General features: G+C 37.2%; 1 protein-coding gene across 3 annotated transcripts in view; it reads right to left on the bottom strand.

Moving 5' to 3' along the window:
• Nucleotides 1-15022, bottom strand: part of EYS (eyes shut homolog) — a 723774-nt gene that overhangs the window by 279478 nt on the left and 429274 nt on the right. For all 3 annotated transcript variants that reach the window (XM_084512624.1, XM_084512623.1, XM_084512622.1), the window contains 2 exons: nucleotides 7344-7534; nucleotides 5538-5629 (listed from right to left, as the gene is read on the bottom strand). In XM_084512624.1, the coding sequence (XP_084368750.1) occupies nucleotides 5538-5629; nucleotides 7344-7534 (283 nt within the window). The remainder of the gene's footprint in view (nucleotides 1-5537; nucleotides 5630-7343; nucleotides 7535-15022) is intronic.

The following is a 15022-nucleotide window of genomic DNA, read 5'->3' as shown; positions in this document are numbered from 1 at the left end:
AATATACCAAAGATTAATAGCAGTTAAATGCTTTGACACATTGTACAAGAAACTCAGTTCTGGTACCTGTACACAAAAATAATCTTCAGCAACAGAAATTAATGCTTACTCTCAAAACAAACTGGGTAAGTATAATTTCATTTCACATTCCTTCAGCACCACATTCTATCAATGCATTCTCAGCACTCATCCAATGCATAAAGCACTTTGTTTATCTAAGTTTATTATACTTTAATTGTTCTGATGATTTTTTAGTGAGATGCTGTATTTGTATTTACATTGTTATTCATCTCCAGCATCTAAAAAGTCATTATTTCCATAGTGCTCTATGTTATTAGAAATGGAGGATTAGGTTCTTGGCCAAAAAATTGTATAACCTGAAAAACATTTTTGACTGAACATTTATTCTGAAGAAGCACCATTATTTATTTTGAACACTTGACCTCCAAATAGAAAGATACTTTAAGCTACATTTAAATTATCGAGTATTTATGAGATAAAGTAATGAATACCATTAGTCACAGGAGGGAATGTTGTTCACCCAACTCCTTTTCTACTTATCTGTGAAACGATTAAAATCAAATTAATTCCCTAAATGTACTGCATGGGGTTGCAGAATGAACTGTAAAATATATAAACAGTCATTCTGACTATGAAGATTTCAAAACTTTTCCTCTGTTTAGTGGTTTTTATTCGTATTTGTTTTTAATCTCACAGTTCATAAATCAGAATCTCCTTTGATTTTCTTGGTTCAATCCAGCACTGCCATTTCTGTGGCAGAGTCATGCTCTGTCAGTGGGCCATAACAGTGTCACCATGGAACAGAAATCTTCAACACTTAGAAGTTAAAGGATCCCACTTTTTTGAACTACTTGTGCCAATAGCTAATCTTTATTGTTGCAAAGCCAGGTTCTTTTTTCTTTCAGATATGTACCAGAACACCCTTTCTGGGGGATATTCTTCACTTCTTGCCTTTCATCTCTGTGATAGTCGGCAGACATATTTTAGGTTATACCTCCTAAAATGTCTTAAATTTCCTAAAGTGTCTTGCAGCTGATGCAAGTCCATTGATAGCTTCCTTCTGATAGGCCCAGAAAATGCAAAGAGCATGAGGCTATATTACACCAATAATACACTTCTTAGAGCATGAGCACACTTCTAATTAACTAGTGGCCATTGTTGTTCGTAACTTGTGGCTTATACTGGCTTTTGAGGAGATGGCCAATTTGGGATGTTTCCATCAAGTAGAGTACATTGCATTTATGCAGTACTCAAAACAGCAGGGGGATGACCTCTTCACCTATATGCTCCTATGTTCCAGATTAAGACCAATGCTCAGCACCTTTGTGATAAAATACAAATAAGAATTTATCATTGAAAAAGCAACAACACAGAGGTATCCACAGCTCAACACAATAAGAAACAGGCTTCCCTATCAATGTCTGCATTTTTTTTCCCTAACAATTTTATCTATTGTCTGCTTATCTTACCTGTCTGAAAGCCCTAGGGAAGATATGGGCTTTGTAGCATATTCTGAAGGGTAATATATACAATGTATTTGGCACCACATGGATTATTTCAGGCCTTCATGAAAAGCTATCAACAAACAAGCAAAGTGCAAGCTCCAGAGTGAGCATATGTTGCATTATGCCATGATTAGAAAGATCCTTTTCTGACTAGAAGAATCAGAAAACATCCACATCTCAAAACCAAGGCAATCAATCACCAGAAGCCCTGTAGTTAACTAGTGAAAACCTCAAATTACAAACATTGTGAGTTAAAGAAGAACAATGCACTCTATGCAGATGATTTCTGGGCTGATGCAGCTTCTATGCCAGTTTTCTAAACCTACTGGTCAGGGTCAAATAAACAAAAAGGACGAACTGGATAGACTCATTTTAAAGAAAGAAGCTGTATCAGTGACATCTACTATATAATCAATTTATAAACTGCTAGATTTGCTAAAGTGACTGCCAACTGTGATCTAAGTAAAAATAATTTAATTTAATGAATGAAGATACTATTATTATCAGTACTGAAATGACTGTTGTTCAAATGGAGCATAATAGACCAAGCAAAGGACACATTTCTAATATTGCAGATGAAGTGTGGCCTGTTTCTGCAATACATGCTACTTTATCAACTTGTTTTGATGTCAAAGATTGAAAAAGATTAAGCAGTTAATGAAGGAGGTTTTTTAATGGGTGGAATAATAAGTTTGTGGTAGAAAATCCCCCGTATTGCCAGAGGTAACTGCATATTCTCAACTAAAACAAACAAACTTCTCAGTGTTTGGATCTTTTTATTGTTTTATTTTCTCCACAGTGTCCTGTAAAAATCCAATCCCTGTGAGGTTTTTTCAATATCCAAATTTTCACTGTTGCATTTTCACATTCTTAAGAACACAAAACCCAAAAAATCAGATATGCGAGTAAAACAGACACAATGATTTTCATTAAAAACTAGACTTACTAAACAACTGCACTAGCTTACATACAAATCAGGGCTTTAGGGCACTGCTTTCTGGCAAACCTTGGCAACATGATTGATTTAAACAACCAACATCGTATATAAAGATTTATCTGGGACAAAAAAGCGATATCCTATCCAAAATTATCAAGATATTCAAGATCTGTGATGAAAATCTAGTCCTCTTATTGTATCTAATTTTATTCAGTTGTTACAGTTGTAGCCACAATATTCCATCATGATGAAAAATGTATTTCAGCAATGCTGCTATTTTACTTTCAGTATGAATATTCTGGTGAACTATGAAAACTGGATACAGTGTAGTGTCTGACAGTAATCTGCATGTTTATTTGCAAACATTAGAAGGTGTGACATTCCGTTTATTCACACCAGCAATGACTTCTGAGGAATAAAGTAAGCAGTAAAATACACTCCTGTAAGCAGAAAAGGAAGATATTATCATTAATTTTCACTGTGTTTCATCTTGTATTACACTGCAGTACTTTTGATTCTATATCTTTCATTTAATATGATGCTATAAAGGCAGTATATTCTTCACAAGTTTAACTTCAGTAACTGAAATGCATTGCTTTTAGGGAATTTGGCAAAAATCTTTCCATCATAGGGCCACCTCAAAGGGGCTCCAAAGAATTTGAAATACTTTAATGAGAATGATCAGTTTCTTTAACAAATAGTACAAGAACCATATAATTTTTTAATTATTATTATTACTCATGATATTTAGTCATAATTCTCCACATCTGCAGAACAAAGAAGATCCCACACTGTGCACATACACTGTGTTACAGTAATCAGTAACTCCTACATTCCCATCCTGGCTTTGCCAACTTCCCACGTAGCGTTATTCAGAACTTAACTTTCTTATCTCACTGTAAGTCAATTTTGTGATGACTAAATAATGTTTGCAAAGCTCTAGGCAGCTGTTGAATAAGCTACTGCAATTTTCCACCAAAGTTATTTTAAGTTTTACTATGCCTTATTATACCACAGTTGATTAAATCTAATGTTAAAGTAATAAAACAAATAACACACGTTCCAAGAATGACCATATTAACTATAATTGACAATACATTTTTTTTAGTAGAAAGAAGCAGTGGATATTATACTTATCAGTTCAGAAAATGCATTTGCTTAACTCGAGAACATGTGAAGACACACTAGATTAAAACAAGATGAAGCAACTTCTAACCAAATCCTTCTGACATCTGTAACATTAAGTTTTCAAACTCTAAAACAATTTCCAAAACCATTTCCAGTCCATTAGAGGGGGTTGAGTGATTAACAACTACTCAGTACATATTCTGAATCCCATTAATGTTACGCACTCCCTCTTTTTTAACATGACAGATCGGTTCAGCTCATCTTACCTGAGCTGTCTTTTAATATTCACCATTCACTGCTTCCTTCTCAGACTCAAAAGGATCACTGGAAATAAAAATGGGACTGTTTTTCTCTCCGGTTATTGGCATGGACTGGTTTGAAGATTCAAGTTCTTTTCTGCTCAACTGAGTTTGTATTGGCTTTACGTTGCAAGGTTTTGGTAGTGGGGGGCTACAATGGTGGCCTCTGTGAGAAGAATCCAGAAGCTGCCCCATGTCAGATAAGGGCCAATTTCATCTGGCTCCAAAGGGACCCACTGTTGGCCAGAGCCGAGCCAATAAGCGATGTTGTTTGTGTCTCTGGGAGAGCAGACTTAAGAAAGGGGAAAAAACCTGCTGTGCAACTGCAGCTGGGAGAGAGGAGTGAGAAGCAGCCCTGCAGGCCCCAAGGTCAGTGCAGCACGAGGGCAGGAGGTGCTCCATGCATGGAGCACAAGTTCCCTTGCGGCCTGTGGAGAGGCCCCTGGTGGAGCAGGCTGTCCCACTGCAGCCCATGGGTCCCACATGGAGCAGATCTCCACGCTGCAGCCCCCCAGTGGAGGAGCCCCCAGTGGAGCAGGTGGATGTGGCCTGGAGGAGGCTGCCACCCATGGAGAACCCCCACAGGAGCTGTCCCCAGGCCAGAGCTGCAGCCCGTGGAGAGGAGCCCATGTAGGAGGAGGGGGTCTGGGGGGAGCTGCCACCCGTGGGGGACCCGTGCTGGAGCAGTTTGCTCCTGGGGGATGGATCTCATGGTACGGAGCCATGTGGGAGCAGTTCTTGAAGAGCTGCTGCCTGTGGGCAGCCCCTGCAGGCTCAGTTTGGGAAGGACGGCATCCCGTGGGAGGGACCCCATGTGGAGCAGGGGCAGAGAGTGACCATGAAGGAGTGGTGGAGACAAAGCGTCAGGGACTGATTGCAGACACCATTCACCATTCCCCTGTGCTGCTCAGGGGGAGGAGGTGGAAAAAGGTGGATAGGGGAAGCTGCTTTTAATTTGTTTTCTTTGTTTCTCACTTTTCTAGCTCGTTAGTAATAGGCAATAAATTTCTCCAATCTCCCTGTGCTGAGTCTGTTTTGCCCAAGATGATAATTGCTGAGTGATCTCCCTGTCTTTATCTCAACCCTTGAACCCTTTTCATTGTATTTTCTCCCCCTTTCCCTTTGAAGACGAAGGGTGAGAGAAGGGTTGCAGTGGATGTCAGTTGCCCAACAACGTAAAGCCACCACAGATTTGAACAAAAAAATAATCCATAAAGTAGATGCATTTACATCATGGTAGTTAATTCAGCCCTGAGTTTCAAGGATTACCATATCTTTTTTTTTTCTATTAGTCACATTTAACTGTCAGGAATTGAGCTTCTTCCTGGACTAGGTTTGGGCCTACTGCACAATATCTTCCCTGCCTGAATGCTCGTGCTTTTATGCTACATGATAGAGAGGAAAATAAATGTATTCCCTTTAAGCACATTGCTAATCTGGTAAGCACTGTCCAACTGTACTATAGTTTGAAGCACTCTTTCCAAGGATATGTCGTATTCCAGGCTGCCATAGCATGATTTCATTGCACATATTCAGGTATCACTTACAGCTAACGAGATATAGTGCCATTAGAATGAACTAACTGTCCAACCTAGATGATCTTTGAGGTAATTATAAACACAGACAACAGTAAAGTGTAACACTTACCTAATTTGCACTTTATACCAGTGTCCATCATCCACTCTAGCTGTAGTTGTGATGTTTTTGACTTCTGCTGCTTCATTACATAGAAACTGGTACTACAGAATGGGAAAAATGATTTTCTTACATTATTTCTAATAATTAAACAGCTACTGGCTTAGAAACTTAAAAAGAATGAATGGTTGCATAAAAACCTGAGGGATGTCATGCACATCAAGAAAAACTAATGTTTCATTAAAGATCTGGATCAGGAAATCTATCATAGCAGAAATGCACAAGCACACATAAATGTTTCCTAGCCTGCATGAAAATGCTTTCATCATTGTGTATTTTGCAATCAGATTGTATTATTATTGTAGACCTGATTTGCAAAGAAGTTGACCATCTGCAACCCAGATGAAATTAACATTGGCCATGGGTGAATTTTACTTAGCATTTTATGGCCTCCTTACACTTCCAAACACGTAATGTAGCATGCAAGCCTGAGCATTTAGGAACACCATTTAATTTCCTATACTAATGTGAACAAGCACTTGATTTCATGGTTTGTCTACTTGTAATTGTAGCTTGATTGTGAGCTTAGAACCATTTGTTCATTGGGCTTTAAATCTACATTTAATTGACCAGTTTTGTGAATGATTAAGTGAATTCAATTAGTTTTAACATGGCACACTGGGATCTCTGAATAGATTTTTGTCAGTTAAAGTACTTTCATATTTTATGGTGTTTATGATATGTTAGAAAAATATTTTTCTGCATCATTACTTTACCATGAATACAAGTAAGATGGACTTAAAGCCATCAATGTTTTCTAAACCTTGGATTATGTCCTGCCCCAACTAATCTTGCTTGTTCTGGATAAAGATAGTCAAAATAAAACACAGTAAATTACAATATAACAAAATAAAGTAAAAAGTTATTTTGATTTTTTTCCTTATTATCTGCAATTTACATATCTTTTTTAAAATGATCGTGTTCTTTACAACATGAAGCAAATACACTGTTCCTAACAGTCATTTCACTATCCTTTTAAAAGAATATAATTACAGCCCAACTTTTGGAAATTTATACTAAGAAAAAAGATCCATTACGAGAAAAGTAACTTCTCTTTTAATATCTTCTTAAACCTCTTCACAAATACAAGTTCTATTTCTTTCTCAGAAAAGAAAGAGTAATTTGCCAAAGGTAAAGATTTATTGGAACATACATTTCATTCCTTAATGTCTATAAACAAATGTATTTCTATTTAGTTGTCCACAACAGCCAAGCAAATCCTGTGGAATTATGAATTAACATGACAGACCAAGTAAAAAGTTTCTACTCAGACACAAATGGTGAGAAAGTTAGTCTCTCCCCTTACACAGTAAATTTTCCTATGCAAAATTCACTCAGTTCCACAGCTTATTCCCTTAAAAAAATTTCAATGAACTTGCACATGAGCAGGTTCAGTAAGCTTAGGCTTTGTATGTAAGATAAAATAACCAGAAGAAATCTGTTTTTTATTTTGGTCTTTCAGTGTGTACATTTTCTATGAGACACTGCAGTTATAATCACTATTCAGCTGTATTCAAGCACCACCTCTTGTAAGACATACTAATCCTGTCAGACATGATTTTGTCCTACCACATGACAAGTTTGACAATTATTTTCCTTAAAACACTAATGAATCTCAAAAACTTCTATAGCACGTATGATCTTCTATAGTAGGAAACAGAATGAAACATATATATATTAAAATATATATATTAAAAATTTGTTATAGATCCCAGATTTTACTTCCATCTCCTTCAGCAGAATATTTTGATGCCTTACCTGTAAGGTGCCATGTCTGATGAAAAGCTGAATTAAAAACTGTCCTATTGTTTCTGGACTCTGTTCAATATACAGGAGGAGTCCATGAGGATCATGGGTCTTAAATTCCAAGTGGATGAAGTTTAGCATGTTGAAATGCAAGCCTTGAAATTCCAGGTAAGAATCACCATAGTAGCGAGCATAACTAAAATCTGTAAATGGAATTTTGAGAGATATAATAAAAGGCTACAAAGACATTTTTCCTCTTTACTCACTGCATTCTTATTCTGCTAATGGTAGCGAAGATAAAGGCTACTCTTTTACATCTGTCAAGCAGATAGATATGAATCTGAAAAACTGTATTACTTTTCTTCTTTCAAAGACTAATGCTGACAATTTTTAAAACTGGACATAAAGTTTTATATTAACCAGGCAACAAGGATCAGTGCCTGAAAGGAAAGGCTCTGAAGCTGATGGCACTCGGAACATATCTGCCAGCACAGAAGTATCTTTTCAACGGACTCTTTGGTTCCTGCATAAGCTAAGAGAAGTTATTCACAGTTTTTGATGCAAAATTGAAGGAGTTTGAAAGCCTTTGCACATGGTATTTTCTTTTTCTCTTTCTTTTTCTTCCTTCCTATTTATTTTTTGTTTCCCTTCCCCTTTCACAGTCTGTGTTTTCACAAGAACAGGGTATTCAACACGCACATATGCACCTGTACACATGTGCACAAATATACATATACATGCACTTAGCTTTTTTACTTGCCAATATTTACAATGAACCTCAGATCACTGCATTTATCGGCTCATAAGGAATTAAAAAATGTATCCTCTTCCACACATGACTCAAAAGAAGTTTAGTTGTCTAGTAGTTTTGTTTTAATACAACTATAATATTTTGATTTAGCACAAGCAGAAATATGCTATAGTCTCACTTGAAGAATCACACAAAATACAATTACTTGCTTGATCAACTTTATGAGTCTGTTACAAATTTAAAGATGTATAAACAATTTGCCAATTTTGTTAAAAGTCAGTGCAACAATATGAACCTAGATACAATGCATAGCATGTAATAAGCCAATGATTCTATTTTACTTGGCTCACATTTCACTGCATATTCTGTAGAGTGATTCTGAGTATCTTTAAAGGTAACAAATCCCATTTCTGTTTTCCAAAACAAAATTTCAGTTTGTTTGGATACTGAGTTCAATAGCAAATACGTTATGTGTAAATTATGAACATCAATGATGCTAGAATAAATTACAAACTACCAATATTGCCCTCTTGTATATCACTATAAATATATGTTTTGTTCTTTTCATGACTTTTCAGAAAGCTATTTACAAATTTGAGTTCAGAGACACTGAACCAAGTTGTCAAATCTGTAGTCAAATCCTGACCAAAGCTCTTAAAGAAAGATGTGAAAAAGAAACGGGAACAAACCAGTACTATATGTACACATATAATACACAGTAAAAGAAACAAAAAAATGTCAAGCAGCAATGACTAGTGATGAAAAAGATGACTTCATAAATTTAAATGTATATGATCTTTAAATTTCTGTTTTGAAATATCAGCCTATATCTGTAAATTTCAGAAAACTCAATTAAAAAAAAAAAAAAAAAAAAAGAAGAAGAAGAAGAAACTGCACAAAAAAACACCCTCCATTTTATAAACAGAACAAATCCTCTAAAAATTGCAGACACAGCTTTAAAGGATTACTTTCAAACCCCACCCATTATTTGCGTGCCTTCCTGAACTGTAAATCTTCCCCTCTTTCCATTTGCCTAAAATGCCCCTGCACATGGCTTTGCTCCTCCCATGGAACCACTCATTTATCCACATATTTCTGATATATTGATATCTAACCACATCTTTTTCTTGACTTCACTTAGGAGACCAGCTTGGCTGAAGGACAGCAAAGTTGCAGGGAACATCTCTTTCCTGCAATCCTCATTCCTTAACTTTTTTTTTTTTTTTTTTTTTTTTTTTTTTTCAGTGTGTGTGCAGTGTTCAGCAAAGCAGGTCAAAATTATGTCTCTTCTCTGATGTTCTGCTGATGCAAGGCATCTGATCACCTAGAAAGCTCTACAGGGAAGTAAAATCTGTATATTATGGGGAGAATAAAAAAAGACAGGGAGAAAGCAAAGCCATTTATTTACTCATGGTTCCTGAAGCTATATCACAGCTCTGGTAACTGAGGTCATAACTGGATCATCTACTAAATTCCAAGAAGGACTGAATAAACAAGAGCTAGTGGTGTCTACCTTTAGCTTTGTATGAATAATTATAATAGGTACACAGAGCACTGCAGAAGAAAAAAAAAAAAAGCAAAAAAAAAAAAAAAAGCTTTATTCTCCCTGACATCCACATCTTTTTGTCTTCCTATGGCCACAAATGACACTGCCTTGTAAAGCAATACATTCCATTGTTCGGTGTATTTAGGGCCAGTTTGGCTTCTTATGGGAAATATATTTATGGTGCAAACCAGAAAGCTTTTTAAAGGAAGCAGCTCAGTAGTTAAATTGCTGAAACAGTGCTCTATGTCCTTAAATATGGAAAGAGTTAATGAGAGAAAGCACTGAAAACTATTTAGCAGGCTACAGTTTTTTTGTTTTTTTTTTTTTTTTTGAAACCAATAAAAATGTGCTACTTGAATCACAAATGGCTTCATACCTTCACACAATAGCTATTAAAAAACCACCCCTGTGGTTTTACCTATAAGGATTCCTACATTATTTGTAACAATACACAATCTCTTTTCATAGAACATAAGCTTTGCTTATAATCCTCCCACTATACTTAAATGCAGCTTTTTCATTTGACCTCCAGAGCTGGCTTCCTAGATTGTTATTTGTCCTAAAGCAGAGTGCTCATCACCCAACCATTTCAAAGAAAAAAAAAAAAAAAAAAAAAAGAAAGAAACTGAAGTAGCATTTTATCTTAACTCTGAATGTCTAACATTTGCTTTCCTAAGAAACAGGAAAGCCCTTTGGCCTACAAAATCTTTTCGGTTGTAGCTTGTTCCCCTGTGTACGTACAGCTCTCCACTTTTTTATGTTTACTTGAATTCACATTAAAATCAGAATGTTAAAAGGTTTCAGACCTAACCACAACAGCAAGCATCTACACAGTTCTGCAAGCCAGTTGACTGACAATCTTCATTAATTCTTGCCAGTAGCTACTGGATTTCCTCACTTCCAGTGAGCTTTGGAAGCCTAAGCTTCAGAATAGAAAGCTTCAAATTTAACACCTGAGTTAGACAAGTGCAGATCCTGTTTTTTTAAGGGCAGGCAGAAATAATCAAAGATTTGAATATGCTCATTAGCCTATCCTATTTTATGGTGGGGCTTCAATGTCTGGATATTTCTAATGTCTAATGCATACTCTGCAGCTTGCATGGGTTCAGTCACAGAAGGATTCCTGTTAACATCTTCCTTCTTTTTACTGCTTTTCTGTTTTGTTATGTTCCACCTTAGGATAAAACAATCTCATTTAAGCTATCATTTCTTCCCCTTTCATGGACACATCTTCTGTATCACTTACTATTCTTTTAATTAGAAATACCTTATAACATTCAAAGAAAAGGCATTAGCACCAGTGTGAAGGACTCTCATGAAAAATATGAACAATTAATTTCCTACTTGGAATTTTTTTTTTTTTTTGATGAAGAACAAGAAGTAGGAAAGAAGCAAGCAAGATAAACCGCGGAATTGCAACCCTGGACTCAGAAGAATGTATTTTAGTCTCGCTGAAGATCTGTCTGGCAGAATCCCATCAGAAACTGCCCTTGAGGGCAAAGAGGCTCAGGAGAGCTGACTAATCCTCCTCAGAGCACAAGAAAGGAAACACACAGAGCTGGAAGCAGAGACAGGCTGCTTGGAAGGAATATCGGGCAAGGAATCTGGGGAGTCAGGAAAAACAAGGCTTGATTTGAAACTAGCAAAGGATGTGAAGGGCAACAAGAAAGGCTTCTGTAAGTATGTCCGTAGCAAAACAAAGGCTGTGTGGGCCCACTGTTCAGTGAGACTGGTGAAAAACAGTAGGAAAAAAGTTGAGGTACTCAGTTTGCCTTAGTTTTCATTGCTGAGGCTTGTCCCCCTGTCTCCCAGGTCCTTCCCAGCAGTTTGCAGAGTAAGGCAGTACCCACAGCTGAAGATGAAAGTTAGACGTGACATAATCCACTTGGACATGGCCAGGTCTGCAGTATGCAATGGCATACATTCACAGGTGTTGAAGGAGCTGGCTGATGTCACTGCAAGGTGGTTCTTTGCCGTCTTTGAGAGCTCATGGCAGTCAGTGGAGACTCCTGACGACTGGAAGAAAGCAGACATCACACTTGTCTTGGAGAAGAACGATTCAGAGAACTGTAGGCCAGTCAGCCTCACCACACTCCCTGGAGGGGTTATGGAGCAAACACTTTTAGAAGCCATTTCCTAACATGTGAAAGACAAGAAGGTGACTGGGAGCAGCCAGCATGGGTTTACTAAGGCCAAATCACCCCTGGTCAACCTCATTGCTTGCTACGATGAGAGGAATAAACCCCTTAAAGATATTTTTCCTGCCAAGGGACTGAAGGTGTACCAGTACCGCACTGCAAGAAAGTGCCATTATACATGAGGTAGAAGTTGCTAGCTGTAGTGAGAATCAATATCCTGTAAACTGTGGCAAAATAAATTGATTTGCAGGATATTATAGATTGGCTTGCATATCATGAAACTGATAACAAAAAGATTGCCAGCACCGTAAAGCATGATGAATTTAACTCAACAAAATATGCTGGTATAGGACAGACATCTCAACCACTGACACTTCAGATGAGGTACAAACACTGCAAAGAATTGCAGATGGTAAGTCAGGTAAAACACCACTATATTTCATTAGCCCTCCCTGCCATTTCCTTCTCCTATGAGCATTCATACACAGCATTCTTTTAATTTACAAGAACACCTACAGAATGCTTAAGTTCAACAAATGTTTTTTTTTTTTTTTTGAACATATTCTTGGGGAAATTAGTGATGGCAATAATTTTGCAATGACCTTGAAAGTAATTATTTCATTTTTAAGTTTTAAATATGCCCTCAGTCCTATAATTAGAAAGGCAGAAGAAAAACTCTGCTAAAATACTTTGCTATGAAACTCTATCTCTGGGTTTATTTCTTCACTTTCTAACAAACATTGAAAATACATGAAAAAAAAATATATTTTATTGGTGTTAAATTATCCTGAAGTTGAAAATTGAAAAAAGGAAGGGGGAGATTTTTAGAACTGGTCTCTCTTAGTGGATAAATAGTGGATAAAGCCACCTAGCAGGACTTCCATTTCTAACTGAAATTTATGTCTTCAATAATTTATTTTTTATTTTTATATTGTACATTATTTTATTAATTATACTTTATACAATATGGCATCCCTGCCAAGGGCAAGAGGGTTGGAACTAGATGATCTTTAAAGGTCCCTTCCAACCTAAAGCATTCTATCATTTTATGATTATTATTCTGCACCCTGGTGAAGATTTTCAAACAATGACTCCAACTACTGTCAATTATAGTTAAATATTTTATCAAAACTACAGTGTACCCAAGCTTTGCACTTAATACTGGAGAACAAGTCCTACGAGGAGCGGCTGAGGGAGCTGGGCTTGTTCAGCCTGGAGAAGAGGAGGCTCAGGGGCGACCTTATCGCTCTCTATGGGTACCTCAAGGGAGGCTGTAGCGAGGTGGGGGTTGGCCTGTTCTCCCACATGCCTGGTGACAGGACGAGGGGGAATGGGCTTAAGTTGAGCCAGGGGAGTTTTAGGTTAGATGTTAGGAAGAACTTCTTCACTGAAAGGGTTGTGAGGCACTGGAACAGGCTGCCCAGGGAAGTGGTGGAGTCACCATCCCTGGAAGTCTTCAAAAGACGTTTAGATGTAGAGCTTAGGGAAATGGTTTAGTGGGGACTGTTAGCGTTAGGTCAGAGGTTGGACTCGATGATCCTGAGGTCTCTTCCAACCTAGAAAATTCTGTGATTCTGTGAAATAATTTCTATTCAGTACTTGTAAATAATTTCAAACATTAAACTGCTGTTATCAGTTCCTTCATTCTCTCTTTTTTACTCTGCAATTGTGCTTGTAGCTAGATCACATGTGATAATGGGAACTCAGTTTTTCTGGAAGCATACTACCTTCTCTTTACTAACTGGTATGTGCAGTTTTAATGATGTGCCTTGATGGCATTTCAACCACTGCTGAAGGTTTCCACACCCAAAAAAGCTTCACAAGAGGAAAAACAAGTGCTGTGGTATTTATGATGAAGATGAGAAGTCTTTGGGGAATGCTTCAGGGTGACATGACAGCAGCCTTTCAATACCTACAAGGAGGTCATGGAGGAGACAAGAGTCAGGCTCTTTATAGACATGAATGGCAGGAGGGCAAGAGACACTGCTCTTAAATGGAAACAGGCAACTTACCACAGCAGAGACATGCTTGCTGTCATAACTGTAAAGAATTCATGCTTCCCTACTTTTGTGAACTCTGACAGAATGTAAAAACAGGGTGAATGGATAAAATTTTTGTTATGCATTTCTTCTATCTCTTTTAGAGCCTCCTGTCTCAGGTAGGCTATGCAAGTAGCAGTGTTTTCAGTTTACTCTTCGTATGCTGAACATTTATCAGCTTTCATTTTCTTAACATTTCTACATTTTATCTCCAAAAACTACATTTCTTTGAGGTTTTGTATTTAATGAGTCATGTTAATCACTCTCTTCTACATTCTAAGATGGGGTTAATCATTCCCGTGAGTCCCAGAGGACAGCCACAGCAAAATCCATAAGCTTTATTATTATTATTTTCCTTAAATACAATAACTTACTCTATATTTGCAAAGAGTACTTTAAAGGTTTTAGTTTATTTCCAAACGAGTCTCATATTCTTCCAAATATTTTGTCTTTTCAGCTGAAATACCTTAAAGACAGAAGAGAGAAATGATTCCCAAACAGTATTTCTGTTTCCAGATGCAATGCTATTTCACTGTGATGTGCCTCACCTTTGGTTCCAGATAGCATACCCACAGCTACAGTGAACCTATGTTTTATTCTGTCAGAGAAGTCCGTGCTGCATGACTAGCAGAGAATTATAGTTATGTTTTTCTCTCAAAGTTGAAATGCTCTCTAATGTGGCGTGCTAGACAACAATGAAATGTGGTTAACATCCAGAACTGTTGCCAGTGCAGCCCATAAGCAGCTTTCAAGCAAAGAAAAACAACAGTTATGAATAAAACTTCTTTACTGTTCCTTTGTCATGCTTACACAGAGCTACAGATATGAGTAGACTGCAAAATTCTTCTGAAAGGGAAACATGGCTCTTTTAGAGCTCCTGTAATTTATAGTGTCTATACTTCTAGTCTCAACGTGCATAAACACATATGTGTAAGTCAGCTGCCTTAAACATATGGAAATTCAGATGCTAAAAACCATGAAGTTCCTTCCCTTTTCCTGCAGTTATCGTATAGCCTTCCTTTTCTCACGCATGCATCATTCATACCTGTGTCCATAGCTCGATCCTTAACTCCTTCAGGTTGAAAAGTCAGTCTGTGACTCACACAAAAACCCATACCTCTGTCGGCTGTTTGTAGTGAGATCTGCATTTACCCTTCCTGTACACCCCTTAAAAGGGAACAATTGGCTGCATTTGCTATTATTTTTAGTTCTCCTCC

This window comes from Aythya ferina (assembly GCF_964211825.1).
Source record: "Aythya ferina genome assembly, chromosome: 3".
Classification (NCBI taxonomy): domain Eukaryota; kingdom Metazoa; phylum Chordata; class Aves; order Anseriformes; family Anatidae; genus Aythya; species Aythya ferina.
The sequence above is the reverse complement of the archived record's forward strand: the minus strand, read 5'-3'. Positions and strand labels throughout refer to the sequence as shown.